Below are 26,107 nucleotides of genomic sequence, written 5' to 3' on the forward strand. Positions count from 1 at the left end.
TTCAGCTGAAAGAAGGGAAACTGAGATGAGATCTTAGGAAGAAGACACACTGATCCAGGTTGCCCAGGGAAGCTGTGGTTGCCCCATCCCTGGAGGTGTTCCAGGCCAGGTTGGATGGGACTTGGAGCCCCTGATCCAGTGGGAGGTGTCCCTGCCCATGGCAGGGGGTGGCACTGGATGGGCTTTGAGGTCCCTTCCAACCCAACCCATTCCCTGATTCTATTTCCTATCGAACCTATGGACTTCTCGGATGTCTCAGGTTCAGGACGGCTTAAGGCTCCTGCAGGCGTTTAAGCTCACGCAGCGGCGGGTTAAGATCTTTCTTGGGGGGGGGAATTAGATCACACAGAAGTTCATTAAGGGGGAAAAAAAATTAAACAACTCAAACCTGCTTAATCACCAGGACAAAAGCATTCCCATTTTTCCAGGCAGAGCTTTACTCAGCGAGGCTAAGCTAAGTAAGCTGCTTACTATTAAATCGCAGGTCTCTTTTGTTAAGGCTGATAGGGCCATTCTTTAACACAAAACTTCATTTTTCATGGGGAAAGTCATCAGAAAATACATGTTCTTTTGACTCAGACAAAGTCAACTTGTTCCTTAAAGGATCAAGCCCTGTTCTGCGGGAACGACGGCTTTGGGGAGAAACGCCAGTGAGGATTGAATTAAAATAAATCATGATTTCGCTAAAATTTGGAAGAGAGAAAAGAAGCCGGCAAAGCTCGCCGTTAACCAATTACTGCAATTTTCCGAGGCGAATTCTTGTAACAGGTGGTAAACATAAAGCCTCGGAATGCTCTGATCTTCCCTTTCCCATCCAGCTGCTCGCTGAGCCGCACAGGACAGGGAGAACCCTTCTTCTCCCAAGTAACGAGGGACAGGACGTGAGGAAATGTCCTCAAGCTGCGCCAGGGGAGGTTTAGATTGGATATTAGGAAAGATTTCTTCACTGAAAGGGTTCTCAGGGATTGGACCAAACTGCCCAGGGCAGTGGTGGAGTCCCCATCCCCGGAGGGGTTTAAAAGATGGGTGCTCAGGGATGGTTTAGTGGTGGACAGGGATGGTTTGATGATCTCCAAGGTCTCTTCCAACCAAACGACTCTACGGACAATACAGCGTAATCTGTAAAGTGAGTGGAAAGGGGTCTCCGCCCTCTGTACCATCCCTGGAGGGGTTAAAACCCCATGTAGATATGGCACTCCAGGACATCGTTTAGCATGGTGGGGTTGGACTGGATGAGTTTAGAGGTCTTTTCCAGCCTGAATGAGTCTATGATCCTAAACCTCCCGTGCATCAGCTTCAGCGCTGGCTGCTCCCCCAATTTTTATTCCCCTTTAGTTTGGAAAATCGGTTCCTTCACTTTGCCGAGCGCTGTCATTCACATTTTTGTTATCAAGGGCCCTACGTGGTGATTTTACACCGATAAAAGACACCCTGCCACAACGTTCTACCTCACAGGCGCTTGGCATGGATGTCAAAAGCCAAGGGGAAAGCTCTTCCCAAGTTATCCCAGGTTCGGCATCCACGGGCATCTCGGTACCTGGTGCAGCTTGGCAAGGACGGGGCCGGTCCTCTCCTTCTCCTCGTATTTCTCCACCTTGGACTGCAGGCGCTTGTAGTCCTGCAGCGTTTGCTCCCGTCTCTTCACGGCCATGTTCAGGCTGGGGAAGACGCTGCTGAACCTGGAGAAAGGATGGGAAAGAGGTTTTAAGCGTGAGATATCTTCCTCGGATGCAGCATCCGAGACAATCCTCCCAGTGTGAAATGATTCAGACCGAAATTATCTAAGGTTTTAAATCAAGCCCGTTCCAAAGCTTTCCTTGGGATCTTCCAGGAGGCTGGAAGAAAGCATTAAGTTCTAACTAAGAGTTGCAAACGCAGGGTACGGGGTTGGTGAGGAGAGCTGGAAGCTTGGAGGGGTTTTGTGGGTCAATCCATATGTTGAAGGGTGTGTTTTTAAACAATAATAATAATAATTAAACCCAAGGCCACCTTGCAAAGCCTGGTTTAAAGTACTTTGAAGGTCCCAACCTGCTTCTGAGGTTATGCTTTTCCCATTAATTCTTTATTTGTAATGGTCTTCCAGCTGCCGTCGTCGAGAATACCCCGAGCTGCCTTATCTGGGATAGGGGATGGAAGAAGCTGCACAAAACAAAGCTGTCAACCCCCCATCCCGCCCCGAGCCAACCCAAAAAAAAAACACCAAAAAGAAACAGCTTTTCTCCCCATATAGAATTGGCTGATGTGGGATTTCCCATCCTCACTCCCACTCCCATGTTTGGAAAAGCAATGAGCAAGGAGAGAAGTTGAATCAAAAGTCCAGGAAACTATAAACCTCGAGTGGAAAATAAAACTTAACTGCAAAAAAAAAAATGTGCTTTTGGGGTAATTTTGAGGGGTTGAAGAGGAGCTCTGAACCCCCCCTGTGAGGAGCAGCAGGAGCCGGCAATTAGCCGGGGTAGAGGAGGATTCATATTGTTAAAATGTGTTACAAATCGAGGAAACACAAACATCTGACGGCGAAGACAGAGGGAGTAGTTTTGAACACGACAGAAATGGGGAAAGCCAAAACCTGGGGCCTCCCAAACGTCAGTAAATCAAATTATACCGGTGCTACTGGGCTATGGGCTCGTATGAAATGGTCACACTATTCATTTAAGGTCGCTTAAATTAAAAGGACCACTTTTTAAGGTCATTTAGGGGGGGACCACGGCCAAGAAGCCGTCATAAAACACGTGTCTACACAGCCTGATGATGATTTTTCACAAGCAAAGAGCTTTCTGACCACTTTAAATCGAAACAAAACACCCCTAAGGTCCAGGTTGGGGGGCACATTAGCAAAAAGAAAAGCGCGAATCCCGCTTTACGCCTGACATTTGCTTTCGACGCTGGGTTAACGCACAGGGTTCAAGCGAAACCACAGGCAGCAGACACTCCACGCCCTATTAAAACCCCATTTTTCCGCTGCGAAGCTTGCTCTGGAGGGTGTTAATGTGGACGCAGAGGCGAACCTTTTGTCCCCGAGCCTTCCCGGCGTGCAAAGGGCAAATGCCAGAAGCAAAGGGAACAGGAAATATTGATGTTCAAGCATTTCTAATTCCATCTAATTCCATTTCAATGCCATCCCTCATTGAGACGGCGACTCGGTGAGGTGTTCTTGCAAGCCGAGGATACCCAGGGTTGGTCCCTGCACGGCTCTCGTGTGCTCACACATTGATATTCTCCCTTCTGACCAAGCCTTTTGCAACGAGGCACGAGGAGCAACCTGTAAAAGTCATCAGGGAGCTCGCCCAGCGTCACCCGGCCGCCCAGCTGCCCGCGAGCAGATCAGATGCTGCTGCCCTGACATTGCTTTTTATGGTAACCTTCCCACACGGCTCCCCATTATATTTAAATATCTCGGTGGCTCACACATCCCGGCCGCAGATTTACCATCTCCAAGGCGATGGGCTGCAGCTAAAATATCATTTCCCTCTACATAATGTCCAAAAATACGCTCTGAGAAGGGTAGGGATGAGCAACGAAGACCGCCCGGAGGAGGGGAAGGGGAATTCAGGTTGAGCTCAGCCCAGTATAAAAGTAGAGATGTTCTTTGCCAACGGCGCATGCTTAACGTCAGCAGCTTCTGTGATGTCTCCCAATTATTTATGAGCTGGCAATGGAGAAGGAAGGATCCTTATCAGGGAAGGTGGGATGGGACGAGGGGGAAAGGTTTTCAGGATGGGATGAGGGGGAACGGTTTTCAGGATGGGATGAGGGGGAACGGTTTTCAGGATGGGATGAGGGGGAACGGTTTTCAGCTGGAAGAGAGGAGATTGAGATGAGATCTTGGGCAGAAATGTTTTGCTGTGAGGGTGGGGAGGCCCTGGCCCAGGTTGTCCAGAGCAGTGGTGGCTGCCCCATCCCTGGAGGGGTTCCAGGCCAGGTTGGATGGGGCTTGGAGCCCCTGATCCAGTGGGAGGTGTCCCTGCCCATGGCAGGGGGTGGCACTGGATGGGCTTGGAGGTCCCTTCCAACTCAAACCATCCTGCGATGCTATGATCCCACCAGCCTAGCGGCGCTCAGCTTTCTCTCGTTCTCCCTCGTGCAGCCTGGTTAACAGCACACAACTTTCTTACCTCTCAGCATCGCAGTCAGAGGCGAGCCAGGAGCACGTTACGACTCACTAAGCGTGACGGAGGTGAGCCGAGCTGCTCCTCCACAAAGAGTTGCTCATCCACGAAGCACCTCTGGACCTGGGAAATGCTGAAGGAGAAGGTGTGGGGCTGGGAAATCCTCCCTTCCCGAGGCTGCAGGGAGGCTCTGCACCAAAAGCTGAGCCCCGGCTGTCCCCTCCACCACTGCCCACGCATCAACTCTTGGAAAACACTTACGAAGGTGTCCCTGCTCCAAGCAGGAGGGTTAGAACGGGATGGGTTTGAAGGTCCCTTCCAACCCAAAGCATTCCATGACTCTTAGAAGATGCCTCAAAACCGCTCTATACCCAACATCAGCTTTTAAAGAGCGTTTTTCTGATGGCGCAGGTTCTGAGCCCTTTCTCTCGCACGCACTCGGCACTTCCACGGTGCTGGTACATTAAAAGAGCCACGAGACACCAGAGAATTAGAACGCAGCCACTTACATCTTACAAACTCGCTACCGCAGGGGAAGAGAGAAGCCTTTAGCTCCGAAACGCAGCAGCTGAGAACGGAGAAGACGATCAGCGACACAGTTTCCATTTACTTTGAAGTTAAATCTGGTTTTAAAGAGGAAAAAGGCTTGATTTTCCCCTTCCTTTTTTGTTCCCGGTATCAACTCGGTGCAATTTCGCAGCCCATAATGGAAGGACACTGCGCTCCGGCAGCGCTTTAAAACAATATCTACAGCGCTGGATCTGAAGAGGCTGTTACTGTGTAGGCATCTCCTGTCTCACAAGGACTTTTAATGCATAGATTATCTGCTGCATTTCAGAGCGGGGAGCGTGGCTCAGCACCTCGAGCTGCCATTAACACAGTGCACCACAGCATCGTGGAATGGTTTGGGCTGGAAGAGACCTCAAAGCCCACTCAATTCCAACCCCTGCCATGGGCAGGGACACCTCCCACTGGCTCAGGGGCTCCAAGCCCCATCCAACCTGGCCTGGAACCCCTCCAGGGATGGGGCAGCCACCACTGCTCTGGGCAACTTCTGCCTCACCACCCTCACAGGGAAATATTTCTCCCCAAGATTTCATCTCAATCTCCTCTCTTCCAGCTGAAAACTGTTCCTCCTCATCCTGTCTCTGCCCTCCCTGATTCAGAGCCCCTCCGCAGCTTTCCTGGAGCCCCTTTCAGCCCCGAAAGCTGCTCTAAGGTCTCCCCAGAGTGTTCTCCAGACTGAACAACCCCAACTCTCTCAGCCTGTCCTCCTACAGGAGGTTCTCCAGCCCTCGCATCATCTCCATGGCCTCCTCTGCACTCGCTCCAACAGCTCCATGTCCTTCCTGTGCTGAGGACTCCAGAACTGGACACATGGTCCAGGTGGGGTCTCATCAGAACAGAGCAGAGGGGCAGAACCCCCTCCCTCCCTGCTGGTTTCACTCCTTTGGAAGCAGCCCAGGATACGGTTGGTTTCTGGACTGTGAGCACACGTTGCCGACTCACATAGAGCTTCTCATCCACCAGTATCCCTCGTCCTCCTCCTCAGGGCTACCATTCCAACCCCCTGGATCTGCAGCCACGCCTGATGCATGCACATGCGTGCTTGAACTCCCAGAGATGCTCGAGGACTTTTAAGGACTTCCAGTTTTTAAAACTGAACCCACTTGAGTTTCTCCTGAGCAGCTGCAACCGAGCAGCCAAGTGGTTTTGGGGATTTTGAAGGCGCTTGCAAACCCCACGCGGTAGCTGAGGTTGTCTTGGTGCGTTGGCCTTTCACCACCAGCACCAACAGGAGGGACCAGACCAGCCTTGGCTCCTCCACACACCACCACCGTGCTGACCAAGCTCTCCCCATGCCGATCGAGCTCTCATCGCACCGACTGAGCTCTCCCCGTGAGTTTAATTTCCACGCAAGATTAGCTCAGCTCAAGCAGAAAAAGATGCTCCTTCCTTGGAGTCATCTGCATTGAGGTGAAGCTGCCTCCAGCTCCTGAAGGAATTACTCTGGGTGAATTCCCTATTGACCCAGCAGCTCTGAAATTCCCGTGGGGTTCAGAGAGAAGGGGGTTTTCTTGCCCACACTGAAGTCCTGCTCGGGTTTTTCCTCCACAGGCGTACAGAAATAGGACCTCAAGCCAAGTGCCAGGGGTGGTAAAAAGGGAGATACGGGCTCCCAGCACTGCCAAGTGATTCGGATGACTTAACAAATCGCTGCATTTCACGTGTCACCCCAGTGTCTTCACAACTATCTCATGCATGTTATTTACAAACGCTCCTCGTGGAAAGCCTGGCAGAGAAACCATCTACAAACCCTCCAAAAGCTCCTGCCAGCCACAAACACAACCCTGAGTCTCCCAAGCCCCGCAAGCATCTCATCTCTTTTCCAAAGCCTCCCGGCAGCAGCGGTGCCAGCAGAGAAGGGATGGGGATTGTCATTAGTGTCAAGGGTGGTGAGCAACGTCCAAACAGCATCAGCCACTCTGGAAATAAAGTCTGACCACCAAAACCCATTTTAGTAGGACCAGAGAAGCGTCAAACTCTGGTCGTTTCATCCATCCATTCCTCCTGCACGTGGAGCAAGGGCACTTCAGAAGGAAGCATGGATGAAAAGGACAATCATATCCTTGGCTGCACCAAAAGCAGCGTGGTCAGCAAGGCAAGAGAAGGAATTCTGCCCCTCTACTCTGCTCTCATGAGACCTCTCCTAGAGTCCTGTGTCCAGTTCTGGAATCCCCAACATAAGAAGGAGATGGAACTGTTAGAATGAAGTCCAGAAGAGGCCATGGAGATGATCTGAGGACTGGAGCACCTCTGCTCTAAGAGGTGCTGAAAGAGTTGGGGTTGTTCAGCCTGGAGAACAGAAGGCTCTGGGGAGATCTTAGAGCTTCCAGTCCTGAAAGGGGCTCTAGGAAAGCTGGGAAGGAGCTTTTTCCAAGGGCCTGGAGTGATAGGACAAAGGGGAATGGCTTTAAATTGGAAGGGAGAAGTTTTAGATTAAACATTAGGAAGAAATTCTTCACGGTGAGGGTGGGGAGGCCCTGAGAAGTGGTGGCTGCCCCATCCCTGGAGGTGTTCAAAGCCAGGTTGGATGGGGTTTGGAGCCCCTGATCCAGCGGGAGGTGTCCCTACCCATGGCAGGGGGTGGGACTGGCTGGATTTTGAGTTCCCTTCCAACCCAAACCAATCCATGATTCTATAAAGAACCGTACAGCACCCCTGGGTATCTATTGATAAACCCAGCCCCGTCCTTCTCCGTACACTCCACCCAGACGCTGCTTTCGCACGGGCTGAGAGGCTCTGAAAAGCCCAGGATCACCCTCCTCTTGTTACTCAAACCTCTCTTTTTTTTTTTTTATAATACAAAGCAAAGAAAATCGTAGCCCGATTTAAAGCAAACGCAGCAAGGACGGTGCTAAAAGCACCGAGCAGGAGTGAAGGTCAAAAACCCAGCAGCACAGGGCATTAGAGCCCCGGCCACGAAAGCAGCTCGCGGAATAAGCCGCTGTTGTTCCCTGTCACTTTTTAGGCAAGGCTGCTGAGAGGGGATTACGGTGCAGGCGGCTTAAGAGGAGCAGGTGAGGGGAGAGACGCAAGGATAACGAAAAGGAAACACAAATGACTATTTCCTCACTGCTGGCAGCGGGGGGGAACCCACTGGTGAACTCCTCTGGGGATGACAGTTTAGCCGCGGAAAAGATGGAGAAATCACCCGGTTCTCTGAATTATATCACGGTGTCACCTCGTCTCCACGCCAGCCGCCCTTCAGCTGCCTGTAATTAAAGGATGGGGCTGGGGAGACACTGCCACACAAGATAAAAGTGCCACCAGGATCCCCGTTGTTGCCGGATCCGTTCGTTAGTCAGCTCGGCTGACACAGCTGATGTTTGAGAATCCAACACTTCTCTGGCGGCTGGAGAGCTGTCGGCTCCCCATGGGGATTGCTCCAGGAGCAGGATCACCACCCCACTGCCTGCCTACCTGCAGCGAGGTCCACGCGCCACCTCTCCTATCCTCTCCATCATCCCGACGCATCCCCGCGGTGTCCACCAGACCCTGTTTTTAGCATCAGCGACGCAAAAGAGGCGCTAAGGTTGGGTACAGGGAAAAAAATAATGATTAAATCTTCATTTCTCCGTATTTTTAAGTGTCTCAAGTCTTTCGTTGGTAGCTCTGTGAGCTGGACGAGGCTGGCATGCACATGAGCTCTTCTCTGTGCCGGGCTGGATGGGACTTGGAGCAACCTGATCCAGCGGGATGTGTGCCTGTCCATGGCAGAGGGGTTGGAACTGGATGATCTTTAAGGTTCCTTCCAACCCAAACTATTCTATGATTCTATGAATCAAACAGGTTGCCCAGAGCAGTGGTGGCTCCTCCATCCCTGGAGGGGTTCCAGGCCAGGTTGGATGGGGCTTGGAGCCCCTGATCCATGGGAGGTGTCCTTGCCCATGGCAGCGAGTGGATCTGGATGGGCTTTGAGGTCCTTTCCAGTCCAAACAATTCCATGAGTCTATAATTGATTTTAGGGACAACTGCTTGCATAAATGAAAGCAAAACCGAAGTAGGCAAGGTCCATGGACAGGAGAAAAAGGAGTAATGGAGCTGGGGAGCATGAGATGGAAAAGAAAGTGATGTTGGATGAGATGAGGAGGGAGTTTGGAGAGGCACAACGAAGGCTCAGCGCGATGCCGAAGCATCTGGGCTATGTCGGGGAATGCCTGCCATTCCTCAGCCCGTGCCCACACGTCCGTCGTGGGCCCGTCCACCCACCAGGAAGGGGGAAATTAAAACCAGCCCTTCCGACCAGAGCGCAAAGGAAGAGAAAATGAAGATGCCGGTACAAAAAAGCAGCGAGCCGGGGATTAGGCTGAGTCCCGTGCGTGACGGGAGGGGGCCAGGCAGCCATGTGGCTAGCTTTGTGCACGAAATCCTCATTAGGGGCTCGTTAAGGACATGAAAGCGGCTTTTCCTGCTTCCGGTCCCCAGCACCCCTGGGGCTGCTCGCCGGTGGGTTATCTGCTTCAGCTGCTGAGGAAGAAACGCAGCTCGAGGGTTCACGTTGATGGCAGGGGTATGGGAAGAAGAAGAAGAAGAAGAAGAAGAAGAAGAAGAAGAAGAAGAAGACCCCTCTCTGCTCCATGGATGCCACACATGGGTCGCTATCGCCAGCAGATCATTGAATCATAGAATGGTTTGGGTTGGAAGGGATCTCAAAGCCCTTCCAGTTCCACCTACAGACACCTCCCACTGGATGAGAGGCTCCAAGCCCCATCCAACCTGGCCTGGAACACCTCCAGGGATGGGGCAGCCACCACTGCTCTGGGCAACCTGTTCCAGGGCCTCCCCACCCTCATCATGGAGAATTTCTTCCTAATGTCCAATCTATATCTTCCCTCTTCCAATTTCAAGCCATTCCCCTTCATCCCATCCCTGCACTCCCTGATCCAGAGCTCCTCCTCAGCTTTCCTTGAGCCCCTTTCAGTCCTGGAAGCTGCTCTAAGGTCTCCCTGAAGCCTCCTCCTCTCCAGGCTGAACAACTCCAACTCTCTCAGCCTGTCCATCAGATACCTGCTGACGTCCAGCTCTAACGGAATTTATACTCCGATGGCTCCTGGATGGCACCTCTGGGACCCCCAACACTGTCTGATGCCACCCAGACCCGTTGTGTTGCTCCTGCCAAACCCCTCCCTGCCCACCACCAGCTCCTCGGCTTCAGGAGTGGGATCGGTGGTGCCATGTCACGGTGACCAAGACACCCTCCAGCTCAGGGAGGTTCAGACAGCCCGAGTTTGTTAACTCGAGACCCCGCGCCGAGGAAAATCGGCTCCAAAGGCAAAAGGCATTAAAGCCCATGAATCTCCAAACCACCTGGCTTATTTAAGCCGCTTCCTTCCTTAAACACCGCCACACTGTATGTGACACCGAGGTGACCACGCAGAGCCCATCCCCAATCCCTGATTAACCAATCCACCTCGCTCCTCACCCAAACCAGAGCGAAGAACTGGAACGGGGAATTCGAAGCCAGCTGGTTTTCTGCCCCTTCGCCCCAAATCTGCTGAGCCGGTGTGATTTACACAGGCGTCTCCCAAAAAAAAAAAAAAGGAGAGCTGAGCCTTGCCCAACCCACACGGCAAAATATGCAATATTCCCATTAGAGCTTTGGTCGAGGAGCGATTCCCAGCCAAGGGGCTCAAAAAGCCAAACGCGGAGGAACCCTACGTTCCCCAGAAGCAGAAGAGTTTAAACAAGAAGAGCCTCCACCTCCCTCGATACCTAAATCCCCCCCTCCTCTAAACCCTAAAACTACTACACCTCTTTTTTTTTCTATATGATTTAACTATTTCTCCAATATTTGTTTGCAAACTACAATCCTTGGACAACCGAACGGAGATTTTCCTGCCCATGTGCCTCTGATTAGAATCCGTTCCCACTAATGATAATTGCCTGGACTGTACTTATCTGTTTCTTTGCTTAATAAACCAGAAAAGACCACCAGTGAAGATGTAATAAAGCGCAGCTGTTGGAGGAGAAAGATAAAAAAAGCCTTTTTCTAGGTCAAAGCAAGTTTGGGAGAGGCTGGGGAGGACTGCGAGGGGAAGCAATACCTAACTGGAAAGAAGAAGAGCTCCTCAAGGCAGCTTTCATTAAGCTGAAACTTTTATCCTCAAAAACGTTGCTGGGGTTTATCCGCCAGCAGGACAAGGGGAGGTGCAAGCTCTGCATTTCTCTCCTGCATCTCATTAGCCTCAAAATGGACCCTTGGGCTCCTTAGAAATGTTCCTGGCTGCGCGGCTCGGCCGGGCTCGTACCTAGGTTTGAGGAGAAAGCAAAAAGAGAGGAGGAAAGAGAACATTTTTCACTCGGCGTAGAGATGCAGCCTCTCCGAGCATGAAATATAAGCTGGTTAAGAGCACACAGCAACTGTTTGCAGGTGCCAAAGGGCAGGAGGGAGGGGGTGGGAAACCCCTATATATTGGGAGACCAATGGAAACAGAAGAAGTTGGAGAGAATTGCCAAGCCTGGAAAGCAGCCAGGATGCTGAAGTAAATACCCTTACGTGTAACCGAGAAAGGGGCTGATAACCACTGAGCTGAGCATCACACCTCGAGAGATGAAACATCCCCACAGCACCGGTGCCAAGGAGGAACAATCCAACCACTCCGTGTCCTGTGAGACTCCACTATCTCCCCAACCTTCCCCTCACTCCAAGAAGGACATTGAGGGGCTGGAGGGTGTCCGGAGAAAGGAACGGAGCTGGGGAAGGGGCTGGAGAACAGGGGTTCAGGGAGCAGCTGAGGGACCTGGGGGTGTTTAGTCTGGAGAAGAGGGGAAAACCTCCTCACAATCTCTGCAGCTCCTGAAAGGAGGTTGTGGGGAGGTGGGGCCTCAAGTTGTGCAAGGCAAGGTCTGCAGGGAAAGGTGTTATCTCTCATTTCATCAACTAACGCAAGTTGGAGAAGGGAAAAAAAAAACCCCACCCAAACCATGAAGCTTTCAGAGACACAAGCCCTGCTTCCAATTTTAACAGAATGCTGGAAGAAAAAGTTAATGTATCTTTCATAAGGACAATCTAAATAATAAGCAACACAATTCCACAGCACAAGCTGGGGAGGAAGTTCTTTCTTTCTCTTCTTTCCTTCCTTCTCTTCTTTCTTCCTTTCTCCCTTCCTTCCTTTCTCCCTTCTTCTCTTCTTCCCTTCCTTCATCTCCCTCCCTCCCTTTCTCCCTCTCCTTCCCTTCCTTTCTCCCTCTCCTTCCCTTCCTTTCTCCCTCTCCTTCCCTTCCTTCCTTCCCTTTCTTCCTTTGTCCCTTCCTTTCTCCCTTCCTCCCTCCCTCCCTCTCTTCCTTCCTCCCTCCGTTCCCTTCCTTCTTTCTCCCTTCCCTTCCTTCCTCTCCCTTCCCTTCCTTTTTCCCTTTCTCCCTTCCTTCCTCCCTCCGTTCCCTTCCTTCCTTTCTCCCTTCCTTCCTTTCTCCCTTCCCTTCCTTCCTCTCCCTTCCCTTCCTTTTTCCCTTTCTCCCTTCCTTCCTCCCTCCCTTCCTTCCTCCCTCCTTTCCTGCCTTTCTCCCTCCCTCCTTTCTCCCTTCCTTCCTTTCCTTTCTCCTTCCCTCCCTTCCTTTCTCTCTCTCTCTTCCTTCCTTCCTCCCTCCCTTTCTCCCTCCCCCTCTTCCTCTTTTTAACCTAAATAATCAAGACTTTTTGGCTGTGGAGAGACAACCAAGGTAAAACTTGAGTCACCAAATTCCCCCCTGGACAGAAACACAGTGTAACCTCCTGTGCTAAAGTGATTTTACTTTCAGATCTTGGGCAGAAACAACAACTTCACTAAAAAAAAAACCAAACCAACAACCCCACAACCGCACCCCCTGTGTCAAAGCCGAACTGAAATTGTTATTCAGCAATTTGCACCACTTACTGTCAGATTAAAGTCATTTGGTTTTCTTTTCGCTCCTTTGCTCTGTTCTGGTAAGAAAAGAGCAAAGCTGAGGGTTTCAGAAGACATTTGGTACAGTGAGTGCAGTGCTCCTTAAACGCTACGGGGGGACAGCCTGTGTGACACCGGTAACGCCAGAAAAAACTGTGTAGACGGAAGGGAATCGCACCGGATGAGCCTGAGGAGACCAAACTGCTGCGGTGCCGAGGCACGAGCGAGCACGGATGCACCGCGCAGCACCGGAGAGCAAGAAACTGGCGGAAAGATGGAAGCCTGCTACGACAACGGTGCTGCCGACAGCTCTGGTGTTCACTCTTTGATAAGGTTTTGCTTCCAAGAACGGTTTGGAGCAAGGTTGGAGTCCTGCATGCTCCCTGATGTCTCTCCCCTGTCATGGACCTCCTCATGCAGAGCACATGTGGGCTCAATCTTCTCCTGCAGAGGTTGCCATGAGACATCCCGTCCTGGATCAGTCCCCACCTCGAGGGGTCTTTCTGTCCATGCTTCCCACCTGCGCGCTGCCTAGCTACGATGGCTCTCTAATATCTCTTTCTTTCCTACGTGGATATATTAATTATAAACATGAAAGTATTTTCGCTAAAAGCAAGTTTCTACTCGGTTTACTTAGAAAACTTCCAAATGGAAGAGCCTTTTGCTCAAACTCCTGAACATTCACCACCTTGGGCTGGATGGCACTGCCCGTGCTGGCTGCCTGCAACGGAGCCTCCCCTATCAATTATTCCCTTTAGAATCATGGAATCATTAGGGTTGGAAAAGACCTCTCAGCTCATCCAGCCCAACCATCAGTCCAACTCTACCGTGCCTGCTAAACCACGTCCTGAAGAACATCTACGTGTTCTTTGAGCCCCTCTAGGGATGGAGACACCCCACTGCCCTGGGCAGCCCGGTCCAAGGCTTCACCACTCTTTCAATGAAGAAATTTTCCCTCGTATCCAATCTAAACCTCTGCTGGACGGAGCAAAGTGTTGGTAGAACCCAACATCTAAAGGGAGAGAAGCTTGGTGCTTTAATGCATTCAGTGTCGCTCACCTCAGGTGTTCTTTAAAGCACAGATAAAGCCATCTGGTAGGCTAAGACACAAGAGGTCTTTACCTTTGGCACAGAGTATGGCCTCAGTTAAACCAGCCCACCTCTCCACGCCCTGGCTGGAAAGCAAGGAAGACGCTGCTCCATCACAGGGATCTGAACCATCGCCTCCTTAGCAAGGGCTGTTTCTAACCTGGCAGCACCTCTTTCGATGATGCACATCCCTCAAGCACACAGTTATGACAAACCCTCGCTATGGCTCATCCGACGATGCCGGTACTTACTTTTTCAAAGGTTCGATGACTGTCTTTTGGATCTGATTCACCTGTGGAAAGCAAAAAGGATGATTAGATGTCAATCTTGTTGAAAAAGCCCGTTTGCACAACGATATCTGTTTGCACAGCGCCTACCGTGGAACGATGCGGGCTCCTGAGCACAACCACAACGCCCTTTAACCAAAATATAGCAACCTTCTCCTGTGTCTTCAGGATGTAGCTGCAGTTCCCAGTTCAACCAGTATGACTACAGAGAAACTTATCTGGGAAGCGTCTCGGAGACAATGACAAACAGGGAAAAAGAGATACACATTTGGGGAAGAGCGGCTGAGAAACTGCCTGGTGGAAAAGGACCTGGGGTGCTGGGTAACCGCAGATGAACATGAGCCAGCAGTGGCCCAGGGGGCCGAGAAGGTCAGCAGCATCCTGGCTTGGATCAGCCCTGGGGTGGCCAGCAGGAGCAGGGAAGGGATTGTCCCCCTGGACTTGGTGCTGGTGAGGTCACACCTTGAACCCTGGGTTCAGTTTGGAGACACTGAGGGACTGGAGCATGTCCAGAGATGGGAATGGAGCTGGGGAAGGGGCTGGAGAACAGGGGTTCTGGGAGCAGTTGAGGGACCTGGGGGTGTTTAGCCTGGAGAAGAGGAGGCTGAGGGGAGACCTCATCGCTTTCTGCAGCTCCTGGAAAGGAGGTTGTGGTGAGGCGAGTGCTGGGCTCTTCTCCTGAGTTAACCAGGGATATGATAAGAGAAAACGGCCTCGATTTGCACCAGGGGAGATGGGATATAAGGAAAAATTTCTTCACTGAAAGAGTGGTGAAGCCCTGGACCAGGCTGCCCAGGGCAGGGGTGGAGTCTCCATCCCTGGAGGGGCTCAAAGAACGTGTAGAGGTGACACTTCAGGCATGGTGGGGTTGGGCTGATGGTTGGGCAGGATGAACTTAGAGGTCTTTTCCAACCTCAATGGTTCTATGACACCAATAGCACCTCAGCACACCCTAGTGTCCCTGGCTTGAGCCAAAACTGTACTCACCTTCTCCTGGTTGAAAGAGTCCATCCTCTTCATCGCTGTGTCGAAGGCCATCACCATCTCCAGAAAGCTGGGATCCTGTTCACACAGTGGGTTAGACAGCAGGTCCGAAGAGATCTTGACAGCCGACTTGGACATGGCTGTGGACAACAGGAGCGTGGAAAGGAAAACAGAGAAGGTCACATCTCAGCGGCTGCCTGGTGGGACAGACACACAAACCAACCCCTCACTGCCAGGGCTGGAACACGCAAAGGTTGATCATGGAACTGTTGGAATGAAGTTCAGAGGAGGCCACAGAGATGATCCAAGGGCTGAAGCACCTCTGCTATAAGGCCAGGCTGAGAGAGTTAGGGCTTTTCAGCCTGGAGAAGAGAAGGCTCCAGAGAGACTTTCGAGCAGCTTCCAGTACTAAAGGGGCTCTAGGAAAGCTGGGGAGGGGCTCTTAATCAGGGAGGGCAGGGAGAGGATGAGGGGGAATGGTTTTCAGCTGGAAGAGGGGAGATTGAGATGAGATCTGGGGGAGAAATGTTTTGCTGTGAGGGTGGGGAGGCTCTGGCCCAGGTTTCCCAGAGCAGTGGTGGCTGCCCCATCCCTGGAGGGGTTCCAGGCCAGGTTGGATGGGGTTTGGAGCCCCTGATCTAGTGGGAGGTGTCCCTGCCCATGGCAGGGGTTGGAACTGGATGGGTTTTGAGGTCCCCTCCAACATTTCTTTGATTCTATGATTCAATTCATTCACATAAACACCAAGAGAACTGTTTTTATATAAGTTAAGCCTGAACAACTCCAATGTACAGCTTGTGATGTCGCCAGAAATAATACCAAGCTAACAAAAGCACTGTTCTCTTCAAAAAAAAAAAAGAGATGTAGATGGGTTTTTTCATATGTCTTTTCTCAACAGACTATTAAGTGTCACTCTCAGTCTCACTACAGCTCTTCCACAATGAGCAAAATCACAGTCCATTAAGTCTTTCAAACAGCTTTATAAAAATATATATATTTGAAGTGGATTTAGTGCTTCAGGACCAGACTGACAGGACTGGAAGAGGAGGTTTCGCTTCTCCTCTCAAAATAGGTGCACAAAAGCAGCAGAGACACAAGCTGGCTAAGCGCTTTCCCTTGAGGAGCCGGAATTTTCAGCCTGTGGAGACCAACCTGCAAGCCAGGGGAAAAGCAAAGGTTGACGTTTCTTCCGAACACGGAATCCAGAAACCCCAGGTCACACTCTGACATGCTTCAGTTCCCGTCTCGCCCAGCACTTCTTTTTGTTTTCTCTCCCTATCCACACAAAGGTTAAATTAAATCCCTATGAGAGGACCACTACGAAAGAGGAGGAATCATGGAATGGTTTGGGTTGGAAGGGACCCCAAAGCCCATCCAGTGCCACCCTCTGCCATGGGCAGGGACACCTCCCACTGGATCAGGGGCTCCAAGCCCCATCCAACCTGGCCTGGAACCCCTCCAGGGATGGGGCAGCCCCCACTGCTCTGGGCAACCTGGGCCAGGGCCTCCCCAACGTCATCATGAAGAATTTCTTCCTAATGTCTCATGTAAATCTTCCCTCTTCCAACTGAAAGCCATTCTCCCTCGTCCTCTCCCTGATCAAAAGTCCCTCCCCAGCTTTTCTGGAGCTTCTTTCAACTCTGGAAGCTGCTCTAAGGTCTCCCCGGAGCCTTCTCCTCTCCAGGCTGAACAATCCCAACTCTCTCAGCTTGTCCTTATAGCAGAGGTGTCTAATCTCAATTTTCCCCCCTCCAATTTAAAGCCGTTCCCCCTCCAGGCTCAAGGTAGAGAATGGAAAAGAAGAGGAATAAAAAGGCAAAAGCATCAATATAAATGGGAATAAAGAAGTGACAAAAAAAAAAAAAAGTCCTGGGTACTAAAATAAAATGTTCTTTTTCGTCAGCGCTGTTGCTGGAAGTTATTCCAGTTTAAGATCAGAAAGCCAGATGCTTGAGCCATGCTCCGGATGAGCTTTGGAAAGGCTCCTACTGTACTCACTCAGATATTAAAAGTTAAAGTCGGTTAAATAATGGGGCTTAAGATCATAAATCAAGGGGTTAACCATTCTGATTTAAAGGTTACGCACAATTATACAGAGAGCTCAGAAGCCGAAGAGCTGGGAAGCTCGATGGAGAACGAGACACCAACTACAGAATAACAAAGCTACTGTATCCGTCTATTATCCAAACATGAAGGGTTTAGGCATTTAAACCTTTAAACAGATGGGATATAATCCATATGGGTGACCACATCTGAGGAAGGATTTGTGCCAAAACAGGACGGAGTTAAGAATGGCAGAACTCCTTCGGCTGGAAGGAAAATGAGTTTCCTTTCATAAAGAGAGGACGGAAAGTGCGCTACGGCGCGGGGAGCGGTGGGGTCACACCACGAGGCTCAAAACAGGGCTTTTCAGGCACTTCCCTCATCGGTCCAGCTCGGAAAAAGCAAACACGGCAGGTTTGGCGGTTCCTAAAGCAGCTCTGAACACCCCGATACACGCTGCGTCCCTGATGGGGTGTAGGGACACAGGACCTTGGGAAGGCAGCCCCTGCTCCCACCTCCACGTGCCTGGTGGTGAATCCCACTGGGAAACTCAACGGGGATGTGGGAGATGGGACGTGGGAGATGGGAGAGGGATGTGGGAGAGGGGACGTGGGAGAAGGGACGTGGAACGTGGGAGATGGGAGAGGAGACATGGGAGAGGGCGGTGGAATGTGGGAGATGGGAGAGGGGAGGGGAGACGTGGGAGATGGGACGTGGGAGATGGGAGAGCAACGTGGGAGATGGGAGAGGGGACGTGGGAGATGGGAGAGCAACGTGGGAGAGGGGACGTGGGAGATGGGAGAGCGACGTGGGAGATGGGAGAGGGAACGTGGGATATGGGAGAGGGGAGAGGAGACGTGAGAGATGGGAGAGGGGACGTGGGAGATGGGACGTGGGAGATGGGAGAGGGGACGTGGGATGGGACGTGGGAGATGGGAGAGGGGACGTGGGAGAGGGGAGGTGGAATGTGGGAGATGGGAGAGGGGATGTGGGAGAGGGAGGTGGGAGCATCACCTGCCCCTTGGGGTGGGTTTCAGGAGGAGCTGTACCACACTCTGCTCACAAAGCTCGCGGGACGTGCCTTCAACTAAAAGAGGTGACTCTTAGAGTTGCTGCCTGTTTGCATCACGATAAAAATAACAGAGTAGAGCCGTGCTCCAGAAAGCAAAACTGAGCCACCGTGATCCATTGGTTCACTTGCATCTCATTTAAAAAGGAGAGCTTCTGTCTCCAACTAAAGAACATCCTCCTGCTCCTTAAGATCATCTTTTGTTTGGAAGGGGGGGGGAAAGGTGGCTAGAGCACAGAGTGCTGCTAAAACCCCCTACCTCATTCCCAGCCACGCTGCTGCCGCTGGCAGGGCAGTAGCTGAGCCTTGCAGGAATATTTCCATACAGACGGAGGAATCGGCCTCATTTCAAGCTGAGCCTTTTTTGGCAGAAGGTGGAGACTGGAGCCACCAGGTCCAGTTTGCTTGGGAGTGTTTGCAGGCAGTGAATAATCAACCCCCACGGCACAGTGGAAGAAATAAGATGCTCAGGAGGACACAACAATGCTGATACACTGCCCTCCTCCTTGGATACGGGGGCTGGATGTTGGCTGAGCAAGCAGAGCTCTGTCCTCGCAGGAATGGGCACTGCCAGGTGAGGAACGCAGTCCTCAAGGCTCGATGGGATCTACCTCCTTCTCCTTCAGCCATCCCTCAACCAGAACACATTCAAAACCTTCTCTTACACTCATGATTTCATGCCTTTAAATGAGAAATCAGATCTTACTGGATCTGGCCAAGGCTCATTTGTGACTCTGCCATGTAGCAGAACGGAAAAAGAAAGTCCTCCCACAGCTCCTCTGGGACTTGAAATGCTCCACATAAACAACGCCCACTGCAAGGGAGGGGAGGGGAATCCTTAACAAGGAAAAACTTACCCAAGGATCCCTAACAAAGACCAAAGTCCCCAGAAAGGGCAGTTTTCACCCTGGATACGAGTCCTGGCAGCACCTTTCCCGCTGCTCTCCCTGTCCAAGCTCACACACGCGCCAGCATGGTTCTGGGAAGGGAGGGAGAATGCGGGCAAGAGCCAGGATCCGTGTTTATGACTGGCGATATCGGAGCGTGCACACAGACGTACACGCAGGTGAGAGCCTGTGTCATGGGAAGCCCCAAATTTGACAGCCCTCCCGCTGGCGAAGAGCCCGGTGGGGCTCCTTCCCACTCCTCTGCCCCCCAGTGAACTCAACTCCCCCAGGGATGAGTGTTGGACCAGTCCAGCCCACACCTGTTTGCGCTGGTGCATCTGCCTTGGCTCTGGAGCTGTGGGGGCCCGCTACAAACAGGGACGACTCCAAACCACACGCTGAGAAAAACCATCTGTGTTTAAAACAGCTCTTTGCTTCATAATTCCTGCAGGCTGCCCTGCTCGGTTTAATAGCCCGCACTCACCAAATCCACTTCTCCCAGCTTCCCTGGGCCAGACCGCTCCATCTTCATAGAACCATGGAATGGTTCGGGTTGGAAGGGACCTCAAAGCCCATCCAGTGCCACCCCTGCCATGGGCAGGGACACCTCCCACTGGATCAGGGGCTCCAAACCCCATCCAACCTGGCCTTGAACCCCTCCAGGGATGGGGCAGCCACCACTGCTCTGGGCAGCCTCTACCAAGCCCTCCCCATCCTCACAGCAAAACATTTCTGCCTAAGATCTCATCTCAATTTCCCCTCTTTCAGCTGAAAACCTTTTCTCCTCATCCTATCCCCACCCTCCCTGATCAAGAGCCCCTCCCTATGTTCTCTCTCCCGAGTTCATTTAAAGCCTGCACCACATGGTGTGGTCACACCAGCTTCTTACCAGGAATGAGGTGGGCTGGGGCCATCGTGCCTTGGGATGGGACGCCTGAAGGGCAGATGTCACCCCATGCAGGCGGTACACGCAGAGATGACTTAGTTATTGCTTCCTACATTGCCCACTGCCATGAAGTCAAGCCAAAGGAAGGGAAGGAGCTGGATTATTCCTGAATAAGAGCTGCTAGGTCAGCAGTTGATACATAAAAGACGGACAGCGATGTCTACTTGGTGCTTTGCAGACCACCTAAAGCCTCATCTCACCTTCCTTTGGCTTCAGACAGCCTGTCACGCCCTTGACTGAAGCGGGTGAATACGCATTACTTGACACAACAGACTCAGCTGGAGATTCCTCCTGCCTGTTTTAAGGCGAGAACCGGAATAATTACTCCTATTTCTCGGTTGCAGAAACTGAGGCAAAGAAGAGAAAAGCGACTTGTCCAAGGCCACACGCAGCAAGCCGCAGCTCAGGAGACAGGGACTAAGCCCATAACACGCTTTCTGTTCGCTTGGTTGAGATACGGCTCAGCAGCAGCCCTCACGCAGATGGCCTTGTAACTAAGCAAACTGAGTGGGACTGAGAGCTCGATTTGTTTTGCAGGCTTGTCACAGATTACTCATGTGATCTTGAGAAAGTCACTTCATCTCTTTGTGGCCAAGTTCACAGTCTATGTATCCTACAGTCACATACCCAAGTCTGCATCTGTGCTTTTCTTCATATCCTTCTGAAGTTTTTTGGTCTGATCTTCCAATCTGAAAGATGGAAGAACAAGGCAAAGTCTGAATCTTGGAAGGAAACAAACCCGAGTGTATCACACACGCAACAAATCATTTACGGGCTGAATATGCTGGCTTCTGTTGTGAGTTAAAAATATCCAGGCAAGGCTCTGTGCACTTCAGCGCTGCCCAACCTTTTCTGCTTGTTTTCTGATGGTTTTCAACCTTTTCAAGTTGGTGATCACTTATTCAAAGTCAGAGAATCATAAAAATCACAGAATGGGTTGGCTTGGAAAGGACCTCAAAGCCCATCCAGTCCCACCCCCTGCCATGGGCAGGGACATCTCCCATGGATCAGGGGCTCCAAGCCCCATCCGACCTGGCCTGGATCACACCTCCAGGGATGGGGCAGCCACCACTGCTCTGGGCAACCTGGGCAGGGCCTCCCCACCCTCATAGTGAAGAATTTCTTCCTAATGTCCAATCTAAAACTTCCCTCTTCCAATTTAAAGCCACTTCCCCGTCATCCTATAACTCCATGCCCTTGCAAAAAGTCCCTCCCCAGCTTTCCTGGAGCCCCTTTCAGCACTGGAAGGTGCTCTAAGATCTCCTTGGAGCCTTCTCTTCTCCAGGATAGACAACATTCTCCGATTCTCTCAGCCTGTCCTCATAGCAGAGGACCTCCAGCCCTTATTCCAAGTCACATATTTTCTCAAATCCTCATGCTTATCATGAATGGTAAAGCCAAATGCTTTCCAACGATAAAGCATGAGCATATGTGACGCAGTCAAGGGGGTAAAAGCAGGATTTGTCCGCAGAGGTGTTGAGCTGTGTGGTGACCACACGGCTTCCTGGCAATTTTACACTCTTTACTTTAGAGCTGCCACAATCTGCAAACCTCCATCCCACTGGAAATAGTTCTTAGGACACCTTTGAACAGCCAGCCACCAGAGAAACCCTGAAGAATTAGAAATTACAGGGCTGGGAAGAGCGGAACTGGATAAAGTTTCTTAGGAAGATGCAATAAGAGGGCACAACAGAGAAGTATGCTGCTGTTCTGGTTTTACCGGTACGGTTGATACTTACTGCTGAAGCTTTCCATATTCCCTTTCAAAGTCTCTCTCCACCTGTGGAAAGAAGAGATGGAAATCAGCTCAAAGGGAGTGGGGAGGGATTCTTGATCAGGGAGGGTGGGGATAGTGTGAGGGGGTAAATGGTTTTCAGCTGAAAGAGGGGAGATTGAGATGGGATCTCAGGAAGAAATGTTCTCCTGTGAGGGTGGGGAGGCCCTGGAACAGGTTGTCCAGAGCAGTGGTGGCTGCCCCATCCCTGGAGGGGTTCCAGGCCAGGTTGGATGGGGCTTGGAGCCCCTGATCCAGTGGGAGGTGTCCCTACCCATGGCAGGGGGTGGAACTGGATGATCTCTGAGGTCTCTTCCAAGCCAACCCAGTCTATGATTCGATGATTCTACTGGAGCAGCAATCGCCCATGCAGGGAGACTTGTCCTTAAGAAATGCCGATGTGAGCCCAGGGTAACGTGAGCTGCAGCTACAACGGGGACTTACGCTTCAAATGGAAATGAAGTCTTGTTTTTTTTCCCCTCTTAGAGCAAAAGACACCGCCACCAACCACGCCAGCTCATGCCAAGGATGTGCTCCAGCACATGAATTGGAAGCTGACAGAAGAAATGGAAATGCCTTCAAAGCAGAGCGATCGCAACTTAGCGCCCACAGCTCAGCTCAGTGCTGGCAGGGGACAAGCCCACTTTCTCTTCCAAAGGCACCATTGGCCCAGAAGTCAAGGAGCTGCTTCTCCTCCAGCAGTGCGGAGCCCTGCTTGACCCCCACCCACCTTCAACAGGACGGGTTTTGCCTCCTCAAACCCTTCCAGCCACAACTGAGCCCTCCAATCTCTATTTGCCTCCTCCATCCGCTCCTTATTCCTGCAAGACCTCCCTCTGATGAAATAATTCAGCCAGAGCAGCGGTCCAAGAAGTCCGCGGCACCTTGGAAAGGGTGGAGAAACCAGCACAGAGCTGAAGAACACCCTTCTCCTGACGCTACATCAATGACTGCTTCCTCCTACTTGCTATCTGGCAGCAAATCTCCAGCGATATGAGATATTTTAAGGAACTTTCCTTCCATGCCGACCGTTTTAACACACGCTTAAACATTCATTCCACACCTTGTCGACCAAACAAGCAAATGGATTTCAATTGACCAGCCAAGAGTAAATACATGCGCTTTTGTTGTCATGGGATCAAAACTGGGTTCATTTGTGTTGTCAAGCTACCACGCTATTAAGGAAATGCAAAGCGTCGCAAGCAGCCAGGACTAGAAGGATTCCAAAGGTTTGTTCCAAATCTTCAGGCTGTCCTCGGGATTTCAAACCCAAGCTGGAAGGAACAGCGTTATGGGAATCGAGAACAATTAATCAGGACATTTGCTTTTCAATCAAAATCGCTATTTTAAGGCACAGTGCAGTAATCCCACTTTTCTTGAAGCTTCCTTTCCTAAACATCTTTTCGCTCTACACTTTCAGTTACGGAAAATGGGATTCAGAGACTGAAAGCCAGATCCAGACACTCCACAACGATGCTCCCAACCCAATCTGATGGCAGGCAGCACGCGTGCCGGGTCCCAGCCCCAGCGGCCAGCTGTCCACACCATCAGCTCCCACCATCCAGGGGATGCAGGCTGGCTTCTCCCTGCCGAGGAAAAAAAACACCTCCAACAATCTCCGATTCCCTTTTTGTGCTGCTAAAAATGGTCCAGGCACGGAGCAGTGTGGGGGCAGCTCCCGGCTCCTGCCTGGTTCGCAGTTCTGCAAAAATCCACGGCAGCTGGTGCCTGGAGGTCAGGTAACCAGCACGGAGTAAAAATCACCCTCGATTCCCATGGCTGTTCCGGCTGTTAAAATAACCAGGGAATATTGCACTCTATTTATACGGCTTATGTGTGAATTGTTTTGGTTGCAAAGCAGAGAGGGTTGAGGCACAGCTCAAAAGTATGTCCTTTGAAAGCTGGTGGGATCCTTCTCCAGTCCCTCTCCATGTTCGGGAGGTTCTTCCTTGTCTCTGCTCTGCCAGCAGTTCCTCCAAGAATCGTAGAATGGTTTGGGTTGGAAGGGATCTCAAAGCCCATCCAGTGTCACCCCCTGCCATGGGCAGGGACACCTCCCACTGGATCAGGGGCTCCAAACCCCATCCAACCTGGCCTGGAACCCCTCCAGGGATGGGGCAGCCACCGCTGCTCTGGAAAACCTGGGCCAGGGCCTCCCCACCCTCACTGTGAAGAACTTCTTCCTAAGAACTGGAGGGTTTCGATGTGAAATGAAACTATCTGCAAAGATCCCATGGTATCTGCCCCTTCCCTTTTGCTGTTCCAACGCCCTCGGCCGCATGGTGTGAACGTTGGGGTTGTCCTCTGCAGAGACAGGAGTTGGACTCAATGATCCTTGTGGGTCTCTTCCATTCTATGAATGAGCAAAAGGCGGTGTTGCCTCATGGATGCAAAGGGAGGCAAAACTGATTAGGAAGAAATGTTTTGCTGTGAGGGTGGGGAGGCCCTGGAACAGGATGCCCAGAGAAATGGTGGCTGCCCCATCCCTGGAGGGGTTCCAGGCCAGGTTGGATGGGGCTTGGAGCCCCTGATGCAGTGGAAGGTGTCCCTGCCCATGGCAGGAGGTGGAACTGGATGGGCTTTGAGGTCCCTTCCAATCCAAAACCATTCCATGATTCTATGATGTGAACCCCTAAACCTCCCAGGGCTCCCAAGCGTCTCTAAAACCCCCAACTCCTCTTCCCCGGGTGCTTTCTCCATAGGATCGAGGTGGATCTACGAGGCGGCACTTCAGCTGCCCAGCCTGACTCACGTCTCCGATGCCATCCATGCAGAGACAGCTGCCCAAGGATTGCTCTTATTTTTCACGCCCACAGTAGCAACTGGCTACCAGTCATCACAGTCTGCAGGCTGCTGTAGCCCTCCCGGTCGGCGCTGCTCTCGTTTGCATCGCAGGAGCCCAGATATACAACACAAACAACCCAAGGCATGCACTAGACAGATAAATCCTGCTCTCACATGCTCACGCCGCGCAGATTGACGGGCGGCAGCGACCTGAGGAGCACAGGAGCGCGAGGAGGACAAGCCGAGAGTAAGCCGAGCACATTTTGCAGAGTACACAGTAATTCCCGCTCCCAGTCGCGATCATCAATAGCCACCCGTCTCCGACACTCACGGCAAAAGGCTACGGATAGGATTATCACGTTAAGAGGAACGAGAACAAGAAGTACAGGCAAGAAAATTACAATATCCTGAAGGGCAGTTGCGGTAATATTAAAACAATCCCACTTCGCTGCTGCTTCTCTTGGAAAACTCAAAATCAAACCATGTTTCGGTACTGAATGTTTTTTTCTTCTGGGCAAGTTAATGCAAAGATTGCTCATCTCCGGGTTTTTACTTAAATCTACATAAAGAACAATGACAAAAAAAAAAAAGCATTGAAATAAAATTATGCTCTTCTTTTGCACCACCTTATTTGTGTTTGCAAACACCGGGCCTTCCACCTTGAGAACAACCCTTCTGCATTAAAGGCGATATCATAATCGACACCATGGTTACAAGGCAACAAAGCAAGACCAAAGCCAATACTACAAAGAGATGGAAATAAGGGACTGTGATGAACCTTCTTCTTCCCCTGAGGTTAATTTCTTTCCCTGGAGGAGGAGGGCTGGCTGATTTCTACATGTTCCAGTGGTCTCAGCCTCTTCGTGGGGCTTGGGAACGAGAGGAAAGCACGTGCTCCCTCTTCTCCAAAAGAAATAAACCCGTGTAATAAGAAATTCTGCTATAACCTGGAATTTCTTTGCTATCCCATCAAGCAAGAGGAGAACTGGATGATCTCTAGGGTCCCTTCCAACCCAACCCATTCTATGATTCTCTAAGTTGGGGAATATTCCCTCTTCGCCTGACTATGGAACCCTGAGCCAAAGCAATGCTGAAGAGTGCAGGTGGAACCGGGTCTTCGTGGGCTTCACCACTCAGCAAGCTCTCCAAATCCTCGTCTAGCAAGGAAGCCTTCAAGAAAGGCTGCTTAGACAGCACGCTAAAAGGGAAAAGGTCGCACCTCCAAACCGTAGAGGCCAGTAAACATCCCACTGAAGTTCAAAGGAGGAGAGTGAAAAGGAGCAAAATTATTTAACTGGCATCGTCCCACCATTTCCGCTCGATTTACTCCATTATTTGGGATTTCCAGCTCACTGCTGGAGCCCAATGGAAAGGTGCTGACGGCCGGCAGCTGCAGTGGAATCCTCTTGCTCATGGAGCTCCTTTGTCCGGCATCCCTGGGGAAGGCAGAGCTGCTGGGATGAGTCAAGGAAAGGAGGCTTGGCAGGCGCGCGGGCCCACGGCTCAGGTCTCCGCTCCCTGCCAAGCTGACTCACCCAAGGTCAGGCAGCGAGGAGGAGGAAGGCGAGCCTTCTGAGTCAGCCCAGGCCAGAAGGAGGGAGGGATGAAGGGGTAAAAACTGGGCGATGCGAGGGGCTGTGTGCTGGGTTCCCTCATCCCAAGAGCCGGCTGGCTCCTCCGGCTGCCGACCTGGCTCTGTGCCCCGTGGG

General features: G+C 51.5%; 1 protein-coding gene across 3 annotated transcripts in view; it reads right to left on the minus strand.

The window, feature by feature from the left end:
- The window catches only part of BIN3 (bridging integrator 3), a 50,575-nt gene that overhangs the window by 6,910 nt on the left and 17,558 nt on the right, over window positions 1–26,107 (minus strand). Inside the window, exons 3-7 of one of the 3 annotated variants that reach the window (XM_054088874.1) lie at window positions 21,580–21,620; window positions 20,468–20,529; window positions 14,899–15,035; window positions 13,876–13,916; window positions 1,538–1,679 (exon numbers count right to left, since the gene is read on the minus strand). In XM_054088874.1, the coding sequence (XP_053944849.1) occupies window positions 1,538–1,679; window positions 13,876–13,916; window positions 14,899–15,035; window positions 20,468–20,529; window positions 21,580–21,620 (423 nt within the window). The remainder of the gene's footprint in view (window positions 1–1,537; window positions 1,680–13,875; window positions 13,917–14,898; window positions 15,036–20,467; window positions 20,530–21,579; window positions 21,621–26,107) is intronic. The other 2 variants (XM_054088875.1, XM_054088876.1) reach the window with 2 other exon arrangements.

Source organism: Cuculus canorus, chromosome 26 (genome assembly GCF_017976375.1).
Source record: "Cuculus canorus isolate bCucCan1 chromosome 26, bCucCan1.pri, whole genome shotgun sequence".
NCBI classification, from domain to species: Eukaryota; Metazoa; Chordata; class Aves; order Cuculiformes; family Cuculidae; genus Cuculus; species Cuculus canorus.